Here is a 22,045-nt window from a genome sequence, read left to right as displayed (position 1 = left end):
GGTTGTGGACCGCTGCAGTCTAGAGGAGGATATTTAGCCTCCTCCTCTTCCTTGCTGATCATAGAGGTGGGATGGACCCACACTGCACCCCACCACGCGAGTGCTTGCCGGTTTGACTGTGATGATGTACCCAATTTTAATGCCGGGTGTGCTTATATCAGACGTGTAGTTGTATACGAATTATACTTATGTCACGTGATCCTGAGTGTGCTTATATCAGACGTAAACTTGACTGTCATGATGTACCCAAATTTTAGTGCCGGCTGTGCTTACATCAGACGTGTAGTTGTATTCGAATTATACTTATGTCACGTGATCCTGGGTGTGCTTATATCAGACGTGAACTTGTATTCGAATTGTGCTCATATCAGAAGCGTGCTTGTGTCAGTACTAGCAAAGTGGTATTCGCAACCATCCGGGACCTTGCAGTGAGCACTTGCGGGCGGAGAGTAAAACGTAAGCGCTTGGGGAGACAAAGGCGGCCGGGCGTGGTACTGCTCCATACAGCCCGTATAGAAGGCGACACGGGGGACCTTGGGTGCGATTGTGTGCACGTGCTCACTCCGCTACGAACTCGGCGACAAGAGTTTTGATTGCCACTCACGAATCTCGTAGCGGAAATGTATTTGAATCGGTCATGCATCTCCCTTGGGCCGACTCAGCCTTAAATGAGTACCTAGTTCAGTTTGTTACAACATCAGCATTGGGGAGACAAAGGCGGCCGGGCATAGTGTTGGCCACCCACCTCATACCGTGCCTGTTACGGCCTTCATGAGTGCTCGCTAACAACACTCTTTGTGCTCATGGGAAGAGATCGCGCACTGCCTTACGAACCCGGCGACCAGAGTTCGATTCCCACTCACGACCAATACCACCAGCGGATATTTTAACCGGAAACGGGTCTCCCCTATGTTGACTCAGCCTTAAATGAGTACCTCCTTCGGCGTGTTAAAACATCGGCGCTGGGGAGACAAAGGTGGCCGGGCGTGGTGTCGGGCCACCCCCAACCCAAATCGTGTGTCGTTCCGGCCTTCATAAGTGCTACTCGATGGCAGCCCAACAGGCTCAATCTTAATTTTGAGCTTTCGTGACTGCAGGGATTACTCTTTGGTTCTTTCGGTAAAGTCACGTATAAAGATAAAATAATAATTAATACAAAATAATAATATTATTTTATCTTTATACGTGACTTTACCGAAAGAACCAAAGAGTAAGCCCAACAGGCTGTCAAGGCTATACGGGGCATCTGCAATCCGCATGTCCGTCCATGTCTCTTGACGGACACTGCACCGATCGTGCCCTGTGGAGGAGGAGGAGGTGGATTGCGTTTGTGCCCAGAGACAAGGAGGCGGCGGCCGATGTGCGCCACGTGTGGCCGGCGTCGCTGATGTTGCTGTGCAGCTCCGCGCGAGCCTGCTGTTCGCTGCTCGTCTCTCTCTGTGTGTGTGTGTCACGCGCGTGCCTTGGCCTCCACGCCTCCGTCGTGATCGTCTCCGCTCGGCAATGGGCTGCGCTAAGCCGTGGGACCGTTCCCTCGAGCGGTCATATTTGGCGTGGCACGCTGCTGCCTATCAGTCGTCATCACTGGGATGACCGTCGTATGTGCGAGCGTAATCATCATCATCATCGTCTCTTCGGCTTCATAATAACTGCATTGTAATCAATATCATGCCGACATCATGGTCGTAATCCGTGTAATCAAAATAATTCCTGCGTCGTCCTCATCAACATTATCATCATCATCTTGGCCGCATGATAGCCACGTGTTTATGAACCAAACTTAAGCGCGCACGCACTCACGTTCACAGTCAACTCCCGTATATGGGAGCTGAGATAAGCGCTGAGCCAGTTTTCCGAGGTTAAGGACACACACACACACAACCATTCTTCAAAACCCCCACTGAGACAATAAACACATCCGCACTTGCACGGACACGCACACGGCCGAGACGCACGCGTGCCCGCCGCGTCTCACGCTCGCTCTCGCGCGACATGCCCCGCGGATGTTTGCGACTCCCTATGTGCAATGGCTCGTCATCCCCGCGGCTCTGAGCACATATCATCCCGGCCGACCGGGAGCCGCTCACACGATGCCGGGCGGCTCACGAAGCAAGCCGCCGTGGCCGACACCGCCACGACCACCACACCGGCGCTGAGCCAGGAATTCCCGGCGCACGAGTGCACGGCTCGACGACGATGGTGCTGATGATAACCACCACCACCACCGCCGCAGCCACCGCCGCAGCCACCGCCAACACCGCGACGAACGCAACCACGGCGGCTACGGGGACCGCGGCGATGAAGCGCCCTTCGGCCGAGCGCAGACCGGCGCGGGACGGCGGTCTGCCCCTCGTGGTGCCCGGCCACACGGAGGCGCAGGGACCCCGGCTGAGTCTGCTGGGGAAGCCGCGGGCGCTGGGGCGATTCGCCCGCAGGAACGCGCGCTACCGCCGCATGCAGAACCTCCTCTACAACGTGCTGGAGCGGCCGCGTGGCTGCGCGTTCGTCTACCACGTCTTCGTGTGAGTAGCGGCGAGCCGGCGGTGGGGTGGTGTGTGGGGGGTGGTGGTGGGGACGGGACGCACGGCGCGCGGAGCGGCGCGGAGTTACTCGCACCACCAAGCAGTGTCGGCAAGCAACAGCAGCAGTGTCAGTAGCAGGAGCAGCAGTATCCAGCAGCAGGAGCCACAGTATCAGTAGCAGAAGCCAGTGTCAGCAGCAGGAGCAGTATCAGCAGCAGCAGTGTCAGTAGCAGGAGCAGCAGTGTCCAGCAGCAGCAGCAGCCACAGTATCAGCAGCAGGAGCAGTATCAGCAGCAGGAGCAGTGTCCAGCAGTAGGAGCCAGTGTCAGTAGCAGGAGTCACAGTATCAGCAGCAGGAGCAGCTGTATCAGCAGCAGGAGCAGTGTCAGTAGCAGGAGCAGCAGTGTCCAGTAGCAGGAGCATTGTGAGTATCATCATCAGCAGCAGCAGCACGAGTATCAGCAGCAGGAGCAGTGTCTGGAGTATCAGGCAGCAGCAGGCGCCACAGTATCAGCAAGCGAGAGAAGCAGTATCACCAGCAGGAGCAGAATGACTATCAGCAGCAGTAACAGTAGCAGCAGCAGGAGCAGAATGACTATCAACATCAGTATCAGCAGCAGCAGTAACAGTAGCAGCAGCAGCAAGCGACTGTATCAGCTGCAGCGTTCGAAGTATTCTGAAAATATATCCGCAAATGATTCCGTTTGGAGTAAATACAACGATCGGTGTTGATCCCCTACTGTGAAAACGTGCTCGGACCCGACTGATAAATCGGTCGCGAGACGCAGTGAGGCTTTCCTGTGTGAACAAAGCGAAATCATCATCTGTATCGGCGGCAGTATCACTCTTGACAGCACGGTATTGTGTATGCACTGTTGATAATCGTCACCATCAGCGGCGGCAGCCTTTAGCATCATCGGCAGCAGGAGGAGCTGCATCATCATGGTGCAATATTCCTGGTGTTAATGTTGTTAATATTGTACATTTGTATTCCTTTTTCAATCTTGTAGACGTCTGCCTGTACCTCTAATGCGTGTTGTTCCGTCGTTATCTACTCCTCTGGACTGGTTTCTTGCTCTGTGTTGATGCACCACGGATCTCCCTTGTCAACGAGCTGGGTAACTGGCTAAAGGGGACTTTCCGTGTAACAAATACACATTGGTTGGTCAGCAACAGCAGCAGGAGCAGCATCTGCACCATAGATCATTAATTCGCACATTTAGCATTTCCCATCATTGTGTGTGTGCGATGGCTTGATGGGGGAGCGGTGGTGTAGCGGTTAGCGCGCTGCGCTATGAACCTGGCGACCCGGGTTCGATTCCCGCTCACGGCCAACACCAGTGACGATTATATGAACCGTTCCTGGGCCTCCCCTAGGTCGACTCAGCCTGACATGAGTACCTGGTGCGGTGTGTAAACATCGCCACTGGGGAGACAAAGGCGGTCGTGCGTGGTGCTGTCCACCCACTCCCCTCGTGTTACCGTTCCAGCCTTCATAGGTGCTCGCTAACAGCACTTGCCCCTACAGTCTGTTAAGGCTATACGGGGGGGATCTTTGATGGCTTGATGCCATCCTCATCACTACTACAGCACTGTATTGTGAATGCCCTGCTCATCATCGGCATCTCTTTCTTGACACGTGGAACGACGCATGGAGCTCTCGATCGACACACTCATTTCTTTAGAACTGCTTTTTTGTGTTTAGTTTGTTGTCCTTCCCCCGCACCTCCGATTAGCGCGACTGACTACGTACGGTATATATATATAGATATTTATTAAAAGTAAGGTTTATTTAAAGCAGACACGAACATGCAAAGATAGAATATAAGTCAATTTGAATTGGGGGGGGGGGGGGTCACAAAACATCTGGGCCACCCGGTACGTCCATCACCTTCATCATCACTCTCTCGTGATGTCTCTCCTGATGGCATCATTATAACCACCACCATCATCATCATCATCATCTGTATGGTGCAATATTGTCTCTTGCACTCTTCATCATGATCATCGTTCCAATTGTAAAGTATTGCCTGCTTGACACTCATTCACTTGCCATCGTCGTCATTATCGTCGCTGCCTCGGTGTTTTTATTGACAAAGATGCGCGTGTCATTATCCTAATCACTTTCACAGTTGTATTGTCATTTATCATCATTAATACTCATGTAGTATATCGCATTACACGTTCAAGCACTCGTCCCCATTATCTTAAGCAGCACCTTCCCATCGCGCTGTTAGACTCCCAGCTTAAACAGACGCTCCAAGCCCAGGAGGTGTCATTCAGACGCTGTCTTATCGACAGACCTGTTCTTCACCTGAGGACGGCTGCTTGCGTTGTGGCCGAAACGTCGTGAGAATTATTTTACTATATTCTTAGGTTTTTTCGGTAAAGTCACGTAGGTAAAACATCAAAATTAATAAAAAATAAAATAAATAAAATAAAAATCACGACGTTTCGGAGGCAACACAAGTCTCCGTCATCAGGTGGGACCGTCACAGCCAGATTAGCTGCATCAAGTGAGGCAATGATTCAAGATGTAATCCCTTAAAAGCAACTTGCTTTAAAGGGATTACATCTTTACATCCCACCTGATGACGGAGACTTGTGTTGCCTCCGAAACGTCGTGATTTTTATTTTATTTTTTATTAATTTTGATGTTTTATCTACGTGACTTTACCGAAAAAACCTAAGAATATGAATCCTTGCAGTCACGAAAGCTTCAAATCTAGAATTATTTTACTATGTTTTATTTTTCTTATTTTATTATTTCCATTCTACGTGACTTTACCGAAAGAACCAAGAAGAAGAAGACTCCACCGTGTTTCACGGCGCTGCCACGCCTGCGTATCGTGGGCGACAAAATCCGCAAACTCCTTGAACCACACGCCAGTGTAAGAGCCTCCCAGACAGGGTGTAGGGAATTCCCGCCCACCGATTCCAACTGAGCCGTGATTAAAGATTTACACCGTAACCTCAGCTACATGAACCAATTACTTCCTCGTTATCTTCTTTAATTATGAATCGCCTACCGTAAATATCTATTCGTCACTGATTAACCAACATTGGCTCATGACATCCCTCCTGAATCCTGGCCAATTATTAAGAATGATGACGGAGTCGCACACAGACGTTGGTATGATAAATAATTAAAGCCACGGGTTTCCAAGTTTAAATGAGCGGTGATAGTTCAAGTTAAAGTTCATTTATTAGGTATAGCCCTGTGAGCCATTCGGCTCTTGAATCGGGTGCAACCGCGACAAACAAAAAACAAAAACATGAACAAAAAACATCTTAAAGTGAATATGTGACTGAGTGCAAACAGAAAATCCAAGAAAAGACAGCAAAATCTTCCAGAAAACACACCGTACACCAACGCTGTGTGCAAAAATCCCAGTGGGATGCAAGTCAAACAACCAACAACAAGGAGTCGAAACTTAATTTATCTGGCACTCTGAACACAAGATTATTCAGCGTCTGCAATCGTGACGACAATTATTTGTCTCCATGATGCGTGGCATCGCATCGTATCATCGCGAGTTGTAAGAACCCTGCTGGATTCGACTCGCTGTGTGGCGAAGCCGTGACCAGAAGTGAAATCAGTGGGCCGCGCTGGACCTGCCGCGCCGGTTCGATCTCCCGGAACGGCAGCTGTATGTGCAGCTATGTTCAACTTCTAGATTTGAAGCTTTCGTGACTGCAAGGATTCATACTCTTAGGTTTTTCGGTAAAGTCACGTAGGTAAATAATAAATAATAATAAATAATATAAATAGTAATATAAATAAAATAATAATATAATATTATCATAAAATAATAATTCCTTTATTTATATTATTATTTATATAATTTCTTTTTTTTCCTACGTGACTTTACCGAAAAATCTAAGAGTATGTTCAACTTCTTTCGCACGCCGACGTGTAGCCCACCGTGCTCATCGGAGGTGCGGGAAAGGACAACAGCCTGAACGCAACAAGGCAGCTCTCGGGCAATGAGCCGTCAAACTAATTTTATTTAAACCACGGGACACGTTTGCTTCCATCCCGACGCCAGTGTCCAACCTCCAGCACGATTGCGTGCAATGCACAGCACCCAATGAGTGAGTCGATCGGCAGGTGGCGTGTGGTGGGGTAAAGTGTGGGCATTTGCACCTCGAACAAGACGTCCGCGTGTGCCGTGCAGACGTCGTCTAACAGGAGACCAATGGAGACGCTCTCGAGAACGTTATGGGTCTGAGAGAATCTTGGACGGGGAGGCCTTTCTTTTTTTTTACGATCAGTGGAAACAAGAAGATACTCGGTGTAGTCGGCACTTTGCTTCGTTCATCATTTCGTAAAAAAATTTTTTTTACATTTTTAAACTTTGCTTTATGTAAACCCCCACCTCTCGCTCACTCTCTCGGTCACTCTCTCGCTCACTCTCTCGCTCACTCTCTCAGTCACTTTCTCGCTCACTCTCTCGCTCTCTCTCGTTCTGCACGCAGCCCTTCTCGCAGTCCGACGGCCTCTTCTATCAGCAGGGGCGGGCAGCTGAGCAATTGCAGGGCTGCGCCTTGACATGTTCCGTAGTTCGCCTAGCACCCTTCCAGTCACTCGAGGCCGCTGCATTCAACACGATGTAAAACAATCACAATTGATTGTTATTCGGGCAAATTGAGCTCATGTGCACATATGTTGCGTTGTGCGAGATAATTTGGCTGGGAGCGGTGGTGCAGCGGTTAGCGCGCTGCGCTACGAACCAGGGGACCCGGGTTCGATGCCCGCTCACGGTCAGCATCAATGACGATTATCTGAACCGGTCTTGGGCCTCCGCCTAGGTCGACTCAGCCCCAAATGAGAACCTGGTGCGATGTGTTAAAATCGCCACGGACCTATGTTGAACTTCTTTAGCACCGTACGTAGCCAACCTTGCTAATCGGAGGTGCGGGAAAGCCACGAGGGAGACAAAGGCGGCCGGGCGTGGTGTTGGCCACCCACCCCCTTGTGTGCCATACCGGCCTTCATAGGCACTACTCGCTAACAGCACTTGCCCCAACTGTCTGTTCAGGCTATACGGGCGATCTTTGTCTCTGTTGTTTTTTTGCGCTCACTGCGCTACAAACCAGGTGACCAATACTAGCGTTCAGATATGTATTTGAACCGTTCATGGGGTTTTCCCATGGGCTGACTCAGCCTTAAATGAGTACCTGGTTCGGTGAGTTAAAACATCAGCGTTGGAGAGACAAAGGCGGCCGGGCGTTGCGTTGGCCACCCACCTCGTACCGTGCCGTGCCGGCCTTTTTAGATGCTCGCTAACAGCATTTTGTCCCAAAAGTCTGCTGCAGGCTAAACGGGAGGTTCTTTGTCTATTGGTTGACTAATGATGAAGAACCATCAACTCGCTTCACAAGACGAAGAAGCAGTTTCATCGTAGCTGGCGGCGGCTTCGACCCCGGATTCGAACCCAGGCTCTCGGCAAGGTTCAGCTCGGCGCTCCGAGGCCACGCACAGACACATTCGCTTGCATCTACGGAACGACGTCCCCGGGGTGCCATGGGACCCCGGCTCTCGCATCATGTCCGCGATGCAGTCGTTTTTAGTTTGTTGATAGTCGGCGATGCGGCAATCGACTCATCTCGACGAGCTGTACGCGATGCACCACTGTGGTGATACGCGAGCGTTCAGGGGTTCAGCGCAATCGTCGTCGCTGCGTTTCGACATCGCGGAGTAGCACCACCGATTTCGGATCGATTGGTAACCCCAATCGCGGAGTGAAGTAACACCCCTGGGAAAAAAATTGCGTCCCAGAAATTAAATATTTAATTGCCTCGGCCAGTTTGTATTATTTGGGTCCCCCCGGGGTACCGCCATCATCAGGATCACTTACAGGAGCTGCTTTCGTGACGTTATTGATCAAGGACCGTCGCCGTCTCGTATTCAACCACCGCGCAGTGCGCTTCTTGAAATATCGAGGGGGAGGAGGTTTTTTTTTGTTACCGAATTAGATTTTATTTTTTAAAGGCTCATTGTTTTTATACGTTGCTTGCCGGCCACGGCATTAACCGACAGAGCGGTGCGTGGTCATGATGGCCTCCATTAGATGATGTGTGTTGAATCCCACTGTCAGCTGATGAGTGGCCACTACAATGTTCGGGTTGATCTGCTTGTGTTTTTCAGTCTGTTGCCTATATTATCCAAAAAGGCGATAATTCCTACGTTGTGCGATGTATTATTATTATTATTATAAAATTTGAGTCGAACGAACTCCGATACACGTGACGAGAGGGTGCTTTGTTCCTGTTACATCTGGAAGTTCACCGGCACTGCTGATGAGACACTTGTGTGTCGAAACCGGTCCAATTTTGTGTGCATGCTGAACTTCCTCTGCAACGTACGTCGCCGAGCCGTGCTAATCGGAGGTGCAGTTTGTTTCTGTTGTTGTGGTCGTTGCATCGAACCAATACTGCCGAAAGTCGACATTCCCAGAGGGCCGTGTGCCTGATGAGGCTTGTGACAGCGAACGGTGCGTCTCGCGACAGCAGAGCGATGGAGGCGAGTGCAGGTCTAATATTACATTTCCACAACGACCCACGTGATTGTGTTGTGGTGGTGGTGGTGATGGTGATGATAATGGTGACGATTTGTCGGTGTGAGAAGATAAGCCGCATAGGTGCTTGGCTGTGTTCAGAGTTGTTTATCAGAAGCACGTGGGATCATCAACCCTTTCGGAATCCAAATTCGCCTTTCACATCCCCTTTGCCGCCTCCAATGCCGCGTTTGAACGAGCTGTTGAGACACAGAAACGCCCTCTCTGTGTGTTCCCGCTGCGTGGTTCCTCCGGAACGAGGTCCGACGTTTCGCTGCACATGCCGGGAGCTTCCATCGGACGCTTAATCAGAGATATCAGCAACAGCAGCCGGCAACGCCGTTACGATCATTATAATCATACAATCGGGGCAAGGCATCCGTGGTTAAACCCGGGAGACGGGAATCCACTCGTATGGACTGTTACGAAGGCCCATCAAGGTGTGGTCGCAACCGCGTTAAACCCATCCTCACTCTCGCTGCGAGCGTAATAGGCGATCGCAAACACGCGAACACGAAGTCGGCGGTGTTTTACAAGCTGCGATGGGTTGCGTAGATGAGGAATACGGTGAAATCGCAATCACCATTATCGTCAAGTGGCAGCAGTGGCCGCTTTGTGATTTATAATGAGAGAGAGAGCAGCATCATTATGAGTATGATTAGCAGCTCCAACATCATCATTACGGCGATGATGCAACAGCTACACGAGCAGCAGCGTCGTCATCGTCATCTTGAGCAGCCAATCAGCAAATAAGTGTCACGTTGACAAAAAGACAAATAGTTCACTACTTTAGCCCACCGGTGTGTTGAAGCGTGAAACCACGACATTTACAATTTTTGAGTACCGATGATGCTGGATGCAATTACCAGCGAAACGTCGTACTCAAAAATGTTGAATGTTGTGGTTTCACGCTTCAACACACCGGTGGGCTAAAGTAGTGAACTATTTAGTCTTTTGTTAACGTGACACTTTTTTGCTGATTGGCCGTGTCGGGTGGTGGAGGGTTACGAGACATTTATAAATAACGCCATCTAACCCAAAAAACGTTGATTATGAATAATATTGGTCGCGAAAACCTTCGTGTTAAACTGATCTTGAGCAGCATTGTCGCAAAACAGCAGCAATGCCATCGCAAAACAGCATCACCACTACCACCACAAACTTCAGCATTGCCATCATAAACAGCAGGAGCATCATCGTCAACAGCGGCGGGAATTGTAGTCACCAGTAGCAGCATCGTCAGCAGAGTTTATTTAGAATGCTCAATTCACAACACATGTCTCTCCAAACACGTGCGTGCGTGTGTGTGTGTTTGGAGCCATCAGTGTGATCTACAAGTCAAGTATTGAGAGTTTGGAATGCATACAAAGGGAGCGCTGTTTGAGTCATGTTGCGAGTCCGCGTCTGCTACTCGATTTTGTTCGAGTTCATTGCCGGTGGCCACTTTGTGTTGGTGGGAATTTGTCCAGAAGCGTTAAACGGTGGTGATTTGAAAACATTTGAATCTAAGATCATGTATATATTGCACTGCATATTTTTGTAAAAGAAAAAAAATGGCGTCAGCAAACATTTGAAAAATAAATTCAACGTATCACGTCACAGAAACAGTTGCTAGCCGATGCCTTTGATGACACGGGTATCAACAGCCAGAGTTATACAGACCTGGGCCTTCCTATAATCTGTGCGTCCATTGCTCCTATATACACACGCCGTGTATCCTGTTATCTGCACGTTTTCATGGCATTCGCTCAACATGAATTTGCCCAGCAGGGCTGCGGTGGGAAACACGTTATTCATCCGATCAGCCGTGCTCCGTTGCAGATAAGACGAGTAACCCACATTACGTGGTGAGATATCCTGCTTTCCGTGGTGATAAACATTTGTCCACGTGGATATATGTATATATATATATATTGAACTTCTTTTGCGCCGTACGTAGCCAACCGCGCTATTCAGAGGTGTGGCGAACAGACAACGAAGAGTGAAACGTGTGGACGAATTGGCGGCCCAAGGGATCTGCCGGGAGTGAATGCGCCCATGTTGGCAGGGACCAGAGGAGTTGCGCTGGATATGAATTTCACGTAGCGTGAGCGGAGCATGATTTGAAACTGCCGTTTTGGCCCTTTGCGTTGTTGGTTTTCTTTTTTCGTCATATAACGGTGGAATTTTCCACAAGTGCTCAAGTGAAGAGGACTTGTGTTGTCGGCGAGTCTTTTTGTAGGCCTGTTGATAATATCTTCTTCTTCTTGGTTCTTTCGGTAAAGTCACGTAGAAGGGAAGTAATAAAATAATAAAAATAAAACATAATAAAATAATTCTCACGACGTTTCGGCCACAACGCAAGCAGCCGTCCTCAGGTGAAGACCAGGTCTGTCGGGGAGACAGCGTCTGAATGTAATAATTGTTATTCTTATTCCGGGGCGTCTAGCGGGGCATCGCTCCGCTCTTCCCGGGCAAGTGTAGCTGTGCAGCATCCTTCGCAGCAAACTGCCACCAGATGCATTGGATGACACTTGCTTTTTTTTGTGTAGATATTTCTCCCTTCATTAGATGTCACAGCTTGGGCCACGAGTCTATTCGTCACAGCAGCTTAAACTCAGCGGCGGAGATCACCGACGCGTAAATGCGGTTGCGTGTACAAGCGTGGCACAAATGCCCCCGAAAGGAATGCCTCGTATTTCCTTTTTTGTTCAGCAATATATTATTTATTGACACGGTAGAAAAAAAATGTTGTCATTCACGGGAATTTCACGAAGCTCTGTCTGTTTTTTGTTGTTGTTATTCAACATTAGCCTCCATCCTTTCCTACGCACTTAACACAATGCAAAAACCAAGACCCTGTTATTCTATCGCAGCCGTCTGATCCATCAGCGCCAGCATAACCAGTTGCGAATAGCATCCTGCACTGCTGCATCAAGTTCAAGCTGCTTCCCACATAGGCAGTCCTTTAAAGAGCTGTACAAAACGGAACATCTGTGAGTGCCAGGTCTGGGTTTGTACGGCACACGGAGAGCAGCAAATTCCACTCAGGATGGGGCAATGGTCTCATGGCCCGACGTGCGTGGTGTCGAAGTCGGAGGAGGAATCCTGAACACACTCATTCAATGCAGAGTTTTAAATGTCTTCAGCATGCAGTGCAAATATATTCTCCAAAAATGTATAATTGTATAATGAAGTAATCATACGTGATTGGGACCAGTGCAAGGGCAGCATTTACTTGTGAAACATGAGGATGTGTCCCTCGTGTTTCCAGTGCACAGTATTGCACAATGTGTTGTCGTGTGTGTGTGTGCATTACATATCGCTGCGGTGTATGTACCACGCTGTGTGGAGCGTCTATATCGACCAGTCGAAACATGTTCAACGCAGAGTGAATGTATTCAATATGACGCACGGATGACGACAATCTATAACGCTGGTCAACACACCTTTTCTGGCATAAGGTATTCCAACAGTTGTAAGGTAATTTTGGGGTGCTGATTCCAAATCTGGCATCAGTTTTTGTCTATCACATCCGGTTTTTGAGATATCAAATATTGCATTTTCAATAAAAACTGCAGAAGAAAAATATTAAATAAATGTGGATATCTACATAAAATGATATTATAAACACACTATCCAAAAAATACAGCACCACATTTTAACACTAAAGCAGTTACTGACTCGCAACAACTTGCAATCATAAGTGACAGAGTTAATTTCGGGTAAAATCAATGAAAATGGGGTATGCCGATTGCATAAAAATGAGATGTGATAGAGCAAATCTGAGATCAGATTTGGAATCAGCACCCTGAAATTAGTCTAAAACAGCTGCAAAAGTCCAGGCCAGAATTTTTTTTTTTGTTGTTGACCAGTGTAATCTACAGCCCGTTGCAGTACCAATGCTCCTGCTGGATGAGGGCCTCCCCATGCCGTGCGGCGCTCATTAGACCATACTTCACCACGCTGGTCAGTGCAGATTGGCGAAGGCAGGCGGTGGAGGTGCATACACGTTGAAGAATATGAATCCTTGCAGTCACGAAAGCTTCAAATCTAGAACGTTGAAGAATACTACAGTGCGGCAATTAATGCTGTCGTGCTGTCATCTGCCCCGCTCACAGCATACGCACGCTTGCAGCCTATCTGAGCACTTCTTATTCGTGTGGCCGACGCTGAAACAGAGCAACGACTGTCGTTGTACATTTGGGATCGGTTGAGACCGGCGATTATGGCAGGAGTCGCGGAGTTGGTGCATCGTCGCTGCAATGACACCACCACCACCACCTCCTCCTCCTGTGATTCGGACATTGAGTCGTGAGACTTGCCACGCTTCTGTTCTGGGTGGTGACCACAGTCGCCGGAAACACTATCCCAGCTCAGCCCTGCTTAGCTTGTGAGCCGCTCCGAGATCGGGCTCATTCTGGGTCATTTGGCCGTGGCCGCTGCTCAGCGGGAAAGCAGATTAAATCTCCGCCGCCAGCAACGACAGGACATGACAATGTTGTTCCGTGGAGGGAAGATTTTTTCTTCTTCCTGAAATGAGATCACATTTCAAAATCTAACACCCAGGGTTCAGTATGGGACTGCGAGCCGCCGCAGAAGACAGCGCGTTAACTATTAACCATCATCCTCTGCCCAAGCGCAGCAATGTGGAATTTGGAAGCCCGCAGTGGGCACAGAGGCAGGTTTGTGTGCAGTGATGCGATTGGGGGAATCATTCATTGCTGCCCCTTTTTAACCTTTTACCGAGTTTCCCACCGTGACTCGTAATCCGCTCGGCCAAATGTGCAGCGAATGTTACAAACGAAGGCCCCGAATGCGTCTGCAGAGTCGGAGCGGTTTGTCCTCGGGTGGACACGGGGAGAAGTTTGTCTTCTATGCGCAGCCCTGAGCCAGGGGTGGAAATTCCATGTTCCTATGGTGGGGGTGAGTCAGTCCACAAAAGTCATGTTTGTTTGTTGAAAAATGTTCGCACCGTACGTAGCCAACCGTGCTAATCAGAGGTGCGCGGAAGGACAACAAACACGAAACACAAAAAGTAGTTTCAAATAAATGGGGTTTCAATCTATGAAGGCCAATGCCCGATACTTTGCTATGTACCGATGAGGCTTTTTAAATCGTCTTGTCGTCATATTGGGGTGCCGTGGTGGCAAGATGTTAACTACCTCGTCTGGTATACAGGAGGTCGTGGGTTCGATCCCGTAGTCGCGTGGCTTTTTCTCCGGATCCTTCAGTCCCCCCCTCCCCCCACACACATTTAGAAGAACATGTTTAGAGTATTTGGCTGATATAAATCTTCACACAATAAACCACTTTGTTGAGCTATCACTTGTGGCCAGGTCACTTCTGAAAAAGTGCTAAACATCTCACTGTGCTTTACCTGGTAAAATAAAAATAATAATAATAATAATAGTTCGTAGTTATATTATACATTGTGTTGCATGGACATTGTACCATACTGTGAAAGCGAGAAATCTTCATCAGTCGCCAGGAACTATTCACTGCCGAATGAAATCCTTCCCACTGGATCATCTCCACGTTGCCGCGTTGCCACAATCTATCTCACTTCCTGCGCGACTTCCTGAAAAAGAGGCCTATGCCTCAGTGTGACTCTCCTGGATGCATCAATATTTTATCATTATTATATATTGCCAGAGAGACTTGTGGAAAAAAACTAAACAAATGAGGCTCAACTTAAATGTGGGGGGAAATTAATTGGCAAGCAAGTCAAAGCAACACACTTTAATGAGCATGCAAACACGTTGTCCCCAGCCCGGTGGCACTGTGTCTGGGAATACACGAATGTTTGTAGTTCAAATCCTGGCTGGGTGTCAACTGAGGCCCATCAACCTCAAAAGTCCTATCGCCCACCCACAAGCCCCAGTGCAGTTGCACCGCCTACACACTCGAAAGCTACGTTGCTGCCCGAGTTGATGAACTACGTACCAGCTCATGGATACATTTGCTCCTACCATTTAAATGAGGAATGTGCTATTGCTGGATCAGGGCCATGTGTTTAAGATGTGTGCCACCCCAATGCTTGTTTGATTGGGAGCATTGAAATGCTTTGACTTGGCTTTTGAAAAGCAAGGTCCAGTCTGTTCTCCTATAATTCGTCTTTTCATAATGCGAATTGGATATAACGCGATGAATGTATTAGGGAACACATCTTTTTTTATCACGCAGATGTGATCTCGATACAACGCGAGTAGGAATAAGCGGTTGTACGGCTGCCTCCGTCTAGCATCACACAATGCGGGATGCTGCTGGATGCTTCTAGACGCTACCCGCGTGCCTCAGTCTTTGTTCGGCCTGCGTACGCATCTCACGTGTTATTGCGGACTGTGCTTTACCCCCCCCTATATTGTATATAATTTATTACAACGCAATTTGTCCATCACGCGGTGTTCTTTAAGAACACAACTACCGCGTTGTAGGCGAAATAACTGTCGTTACGTTCCAAGCACGGAGACAAGAATATGTCTGGGATAGGTGGCCGGGTGTCTCAGCGTTGCGAGCACCGTGCCGACACGCTGAGGTCCTGGGTTCTTAATCCGGGATTCGGCCGCTGGCTGTGACTACTGGGGCTGAACGATTTTGGGAAAATATCTAATTGCGATTTTTCTGACAGATTTTGCGATTTGATTTGCGATCAATCATTTTTAGGTCCAGCTTCAGTGCAATATTCATTGTGCAATAGACTTAAAACGTGCGATGGAGCATTACTACATGATACCATCACAATATTAACTGCTCTATATATTCCAATGCAAGGATGAAAACTTTAAAGAGATGAATTGCTTCCGACATGTATTTATTAAAAAATTTAATTGAAACAGAACAATCAAACATAGAACAATTGTTAAGTTAAATAGATAAAGTTCTAATAATACAAAATTAAAACAATTTCAATCAGAAAGTAATAGGACTTTTCAAATCGCAAAAAAATCGCAGCCTTTGCGATTTCTAAATCGCATTGTTCCCAAATTGCGATTTCGATTTGAAATCGATTAATGGTTCAGCCCTCGTGACTCCACACCGTGTTCTCAATTCCATGCCGTCGATCGACTTGGGCCCTTCAACACCGACTGCGCAAACTGCCATGTCAGTCTGAGAACTTAGACAAATATCTCTTTAACTGCCGTGTTCTGTAGATTTGTTTTCTTTGCGAGTGCTTTTACACGTGACCCTCGTACAGTTAAGAGCACCAGATGCGCGATAAAAAAACGAGTAATGAAATGCATGCATATCGATGTCAATGTTAATTTTGAGTGGACGTCAGTCCGCATAGCCAAACAGAGCCGTGTGACAGCCTTCATCCTTCCTTCTCAATGGGTAAGCATTCGGTGCGGGTAGAAGAGAGTCCACGAACTGCAAAAGGATGTTGGACGTAGTTCTGTGAAACGTGATGGCGGTATGACCATAGTAACCCCCTCCCACACTCATCGCACGCAACTCTCTATATACTCTTTGGTTCTTTTGGTAAAGTCATGTAGGTAGAAAAAGAGCGTTCGCAGCGCTGTGGACGTTCAAACCGAGGGGCTGTTCAATCACAGCGCGTCAGCTCCGGGTTCTTCGCGTGCAAGAACAACAACAAAAGTCATCAGGTGCTCCCATTTCTTCAGAGGGCATGATACAAGTGTAATGTGAGGATATATCCGGGTCGTTGACGGATCACAACTCGTCGCGATGATTGGTTCTGCCGGTCCTGGTCCATAGCCAATGGGGGGAAGCCTAGGGGCGTGGCCCTGACGTAATGGAAAGGTGACAGCTGTAAGTAGAGGATTGGTTCTGCTGGCTTTAGCCACAGCCAATGGGGAGACGAGTAAGGGGCGTGGTCCAGGGAGCCTACGGTGGAGTCTGGAAGATTCCATAGAGGCTAACCAGGATTGGTGGAAACGTACCACGTGACCCGGGTATTAAATAGGGGTGGAGACGAACAACACGGGGTCAGAACTGGAATGAACGAAGGGAAGAGGCCACGCGAGAACGGGGGTCCAGGCTGCCACGTAGCTGCGCGCGTCTCTCTCTTTCTATCCCTCTCACGCTGTCTGTCAGCAGCGTGAAGGAGTGTTGTAATGAAAGACAAATAAAGACCGGATTCCAGAAGTCGCTTCAACGACCTTTATTACACAAGCAAGCCCATGCCTGTTTTTGAGTCAACGCCGTGATGGATGGATCAGCAAACGCGAGCGGTAGTCACTGCACGGGGCCACACCCGATGCGCACGTCTGTGATGTAATCAAACCTCGGTGAAAATTTAAGCCTTCTTCATTTCAATTGGTGGGCTTACGTGGCAAGCTCCACTAATGAGGATGGACTTCAATATTTTAGTGGCCGACAAGCAACTTTGACACCGTCGGCCCATTACAGGCTTAGACGAAAAAAATCCCTACAAACCACACGTCTAAGGGGTGCAGTCAGTCCTCTTCGTCTACGCGCTCTCGTGTCGTACCGAGGGTCACCGTCGCCAAATTGTTGGCGATGATGACTGCCGGACCCCCCCCCCCCCCAAAAAAAAAAGATCATCCATCCCGCGTCCTGCGCGCTCGTGATCGTCGCCGGTGAAGGGTGTCGGCTCTCGTTCCGTTTGCCTTGAACGCGTGGAGGAATGTTTTTCCACTCCCTCGAAATAAGCAGCCGCCGTTCGAGACTCGCCTGCCACGCGTAAAAGGCGCTCTCGCTTGCAGTTCGGGCGCTGCGGGGGCCGAGTCGGTGAGTCAAAGAGAGACCGTCGCCTGCATGACGACGAGGTCACGAGGTCACGTGGCCGTGAGGCTAACGCAGCGGGGTCTGTGCAGGGAGTGGTGGTGGGCAGCATACGAAGTAGGTTGTAGCGTTTAGCAGTATTTGGATTGTCAACCAACACTGGGTAAAACGACAACTTGTACACCTATTGTTCTCTTTCAGCCCCGCCCACCCCCCCCAACACATTCCATTCACTGGCTACGACATTCAGATAAGCCGCTCCCCCTTCCCTCCCCCCTTAAGCTTGTCTCTTGGAATTTTGCCTCACTTGATACAGTAAATTTAGCTGTGACGGTCCCACCTGATGACAGAGACTTGTGTTGCCTCCGAAACGTCGTGATTTATTATTTTATTTCTATTATTATTTTAATTATTTATTTTTACCTACGTGACTTTACCGAAAAAACCTAAGAATATGAATCCTTGCAGTCACGAAAGCTTCAAATCTAGAATTGTAGATTTTGCTCGCAGATTTGGTTTTTGAGCGATTTGTGAATGTGAGTCAGCCTGTTGCATGCGTCTCTCCAAAGTGGCTCGGTGATTTATTTATTTTAATGAGACTTCCTCCGAGAAAAACACGAATTTTATTGATCAGCGGGATACCAGGTAAAGCGTTCCTGGGCAAGCAAAATATATACAGTTCAAACATTTGGTTTGCCAAACAGAATCTGACGAGACATCCAATTGGCCACTCCTTCCGGCATGTTTTTGTAACTCATCATCATCAGCACCAACCATGATCTACCCACTGCTGGATGAAAACCATCCCAAGCCATTGCCTTAAGTCGCAGTCCTGCATGTACATGTGTATGTTGAACTTATTTTTGAGTTTTGTTCTCTGATCCAAGTGTCTCTCTCCTCCCATCTCTCTCTCTCGGTGACGTCCCAAGCGTGCACCGCTCCGCGCTTCTTCGAGCACTTTTCGTCTTTTGTTCTATTTTCTTTTTCCGTATTTCGGGATCCTACTGGACATCTGTGAAAAATAAACTCCTTAAAAAAATAGTTTTTTAAAACAACGGTTTTATTAACAACTTCGTTTAACTCACGGTCGAGAAGTACGTGAATGGCGCCTGAGACACGCGGCGCCTGCGTTGTGTGCGAGCCGATTCCACAGTTTAGGGACCGCGGCGTGTTTGAGCTGCACAAAAATATATAATTAATAAGCCGTCCATACAAAAATTGTAATTGCTTGAAAGGAGGCAATTAATTGATGAATCGATGCCGATTTTCATACAGACATGCATTGTCACCGGATCTGAGTACTTGTGCAATTTTTTGAATTGATTGGACAACGGGAAGGGGACGGAATTTTGATGACAAGATTTGACCACGACAAACACAAGCGAAGTTAAATATAACCGTTGAAAAAAAGAGCTTCGTTCGCTCATCAGATTTCTCCAGGGTAAATAAAGATTATAATTCAAGTTCAGTCACTCCAAACCCGTTCCTTGCTTTGCCTCTTTGTTTAATATCGTGACTCTAACTTGACTTGGTCATCCGATATTTCCAAGACTCTCCGATGCAAGTGCTAACCAGACTCCATCCTTGCTCCGCGTGCGAAATCTTGGTGCTTCCGGGGCAATTTCATTGCAGGGCACGAGTCAGAATCATAATATTTATTCATACTGGAGGAATCCGACGAGCTATAAAGCTCTTTTTCACAGATGTCCAGTCAGGGCGGGTAAGAATGTTACAACAACAAACAATACAAGCACATGATAGTCGTGCAAAGTCCAAGTAAGATAAACAAATCACTCGCACAAATTCAAATAAAACTAAACCATCCCCATCCTACCATGCACAGCCCACTTCGGTCGTAACTTATTATTCAGAAGTGACCTGGCCACGAACGATTGCTCAACAAAGTGGCCCAACACGTGGACATTTATAGCACCAAGATAATCTAAATAATCTCATTGCATGTTTCTAAATGTGGAGGAAAACCCCGAAGGAGCCGGGGATCGAACCCCCGACCTCCTGCATACCAGACAAGGAAGATAACATCACACCACGGAAGCTGCACCACGCTGTGGAAATTTAGCAGTCGCTGTCCCATGAATATACTTGGTCCATCGCATAGGAATGTGAAATGTGCACCCATAGCTCATTGGGTGTGAACGGTTAACAGTGGTGATCCTATGGGGAGACGAGTCTCGGCCATGCGAATGTGGAATTTCCAACGCCGATGGAGTCGACCGTGGCCTCGTCGCTATTTCTGCTCAGGCCGACACCGTGAAATAATCAGGACTCCCACGAGAGTCGGTCGCTTCCAAACATTCCATGGAGCGGTTGCAAGAAAGCTTTTTACATTTTTGTATCAGCGGAATTGTGCCCGAGTAAAATCTCCGTGTGTTCTGCAGGGATAGTGGATGGGAGCGGTGGGGGGGGGGGCACCGCTATTGTGGCGAGGTGCGTTCGTATCGACGGGGACGTAATTCGCGGAGGGTCAGCCGCCTCCCTCCCCCCCATCGGGGAGCGAGATGGAGAGCGGCAGCGAGATTGCCGCTGCGTCTCGCAGGAGCCCCATCGCTTTCACGGAAACTTGGCACGCCCCCCACCACCACCACCCCGCTCACTAGCGGTTGCATTGAACATAAGGCTTTATGTTGCTAACGAATGCCCAAATATGGTTCGAAATCCACCACCGTCCTTGAACACCTACAATAAGTCACGTGTGGCTGAGTTTGGCTAGTCTCATTTGTTTCGTGTTAAAAGCTCCCATAGACTTCAACGTTAAAGGCTCCCATAGACTTCAACGTTAAACGCTTCCATAGACTTCAATGTTAAAGACTCCCATAGACATCAATGTTAAAGACTCCCATAGACTTCAACGTTAAAGACTCCCGTAGACTTACTTTTTAAAGGCTCCCATAGACTTCAATGTTAAAGGCTTCCATAGACTTCAACGTTAAAGGCTCCCATAGACTTCAACGTTAACAGCTCCCATATACATTAATGGTGAAGGCTCCCATAGACTTCAATGTTAAAGGCTCCCATAGACTTCAATGTTAAAGGCTCCAATCGCCTTGTTCTATACGTCCGCTCGGGTTTCCCGCCCACTGATGAAGGTGGCGTGCCTCCCGCAATGCAGATCTTTCAAAGTGGCAGTGCCGCTCTGCGTGCGGAGTTTCGGAGCGTTGATGTCCCTCCGACGTGAAGCCAACGATCGGTGCTGGATTATCCTTGTAGCAAAAGTAGAATATGCTCCGGGCCCCGCACTGAATGCTTTCAAGCTATCAATTCCGGTTCAGTGATTCTGCACTTGCTCTATTACTATAGTACTATACTGCCTTAAATTTTTATGAACGACTGGGTGTTTAAGGTTAGCGATTTGTCGTATTATCTGGGCTGTATAGCAATTAATAAAATACAATTACAAGTTAAAAAATCTGATTTTTTATATTTACTTTTTTTTACTTAGGGCTCCTTTATAACATATGCTACAGGCCCTGCATTAGCTTAATCCGACACTGCCAATGATCGCTCGTAACGGAGTGCTGATGTATCTTTTGGGTTGTTCGACGAAACGCCGGTCGTCACGCACGTTCGAACACGGCCCCGTACAAGCCGAGAGAGAACATTAAAGCACAACCGTGAAAATCCACGTGGCTCCGCTCCTTTAGAGGATTCGGCTGAAACGTTCCAATTGCAAGGCTGCCCTGAAAACAAGTCTCGAAAATCTCGCGACGCCTTCGCGGGTAAATCTGAGATTATTGTTACGATTGCCGTTAAACGTTGCGTTGAGCTCTCTGTATTAAGTTCATATTATTATAACGCTGCATTACACCCCCATTCGCTTGGCCAGTGTGGTCTGTTTTGGCGGAGAGTGAAAAATTCCGAAGCGTGATTTGGTTCTCTTAATGATGACCTCGGGGTGCAGCCTCGTTGCCCGGTGCCGGGATTGAGATCGCAGGAGCGTCACGCCGTCACTGTGCATCAATCTGCATCATACCGTCTCATCACGTGACGCTATCGCATCACAGCGTCACGTTACATCACACCATCACGGTGCATCACGCTGTCACGCTGCCACGTCGATGAAATCTGCGGGCAATTCAATTGCCCGCGTGTGACGTGTAACTTATTTTGTCCTGCAGCACAGTCGCCGCATCCTCGGTTCATTTATACGACCAAACGCGAAGGAGTTAAAAAAAGGGTAATTGTAAACCCACCAACTTATAATGATCCAACTTTTTGTTTCAAATTATATTATATTGGAATGGGAGCCCCGATATG

At 48.2% G+C, this 22,045-nt stretch overlaps 1 protein-coding gene across 2 annotated transcripts in view; it reads left to right on the top strand.

Annotated features, from left to right (window-relative positions):
• The first annotated feature begins 1,248 nt into the window (after positions 1-1,248).
• LOC144717840 (potassium voltage-gated channel subfamily KQT member 4-like) overlaps positions 1,249-22,045 on the top strand; it is a 284,620-nt gene continuing 263,823 nt past the window's right edge. For both annotated transcript variants that reach the window (XM_078593541.1, XM_078593540.1), the window contains exon 1: positions 1,249-2,522. In XM_078593541.1, coding sequence (XP_078449667.1) covers positions 2,197-2,522 — 326 coding nt within the window. In that variant the 5' untranslated portion in view covers positions 1,249-2,196. The remainder of the gene's footprint in view (positions 2,523-22,045) is intronic.

Source organism: Lampetra planeri, chromosome 4 (genome assembly GCF_965212315.1).
Source record: "Lampetra planeri chromosome 4, kcLamPlan1.2.h2, whole genome shotgun sequence".
In the NCBI taxonomy this organism is placed as follows: Eukaryota; Metazoa; Chordata; class Hyperoartia; order Petromyzontiformes; family Petromyzontidae; genus Lampetra; species Lampetra planeri.
This window is presented reverse-complemented; position numbering and strand designations above follow the sequence as displayed.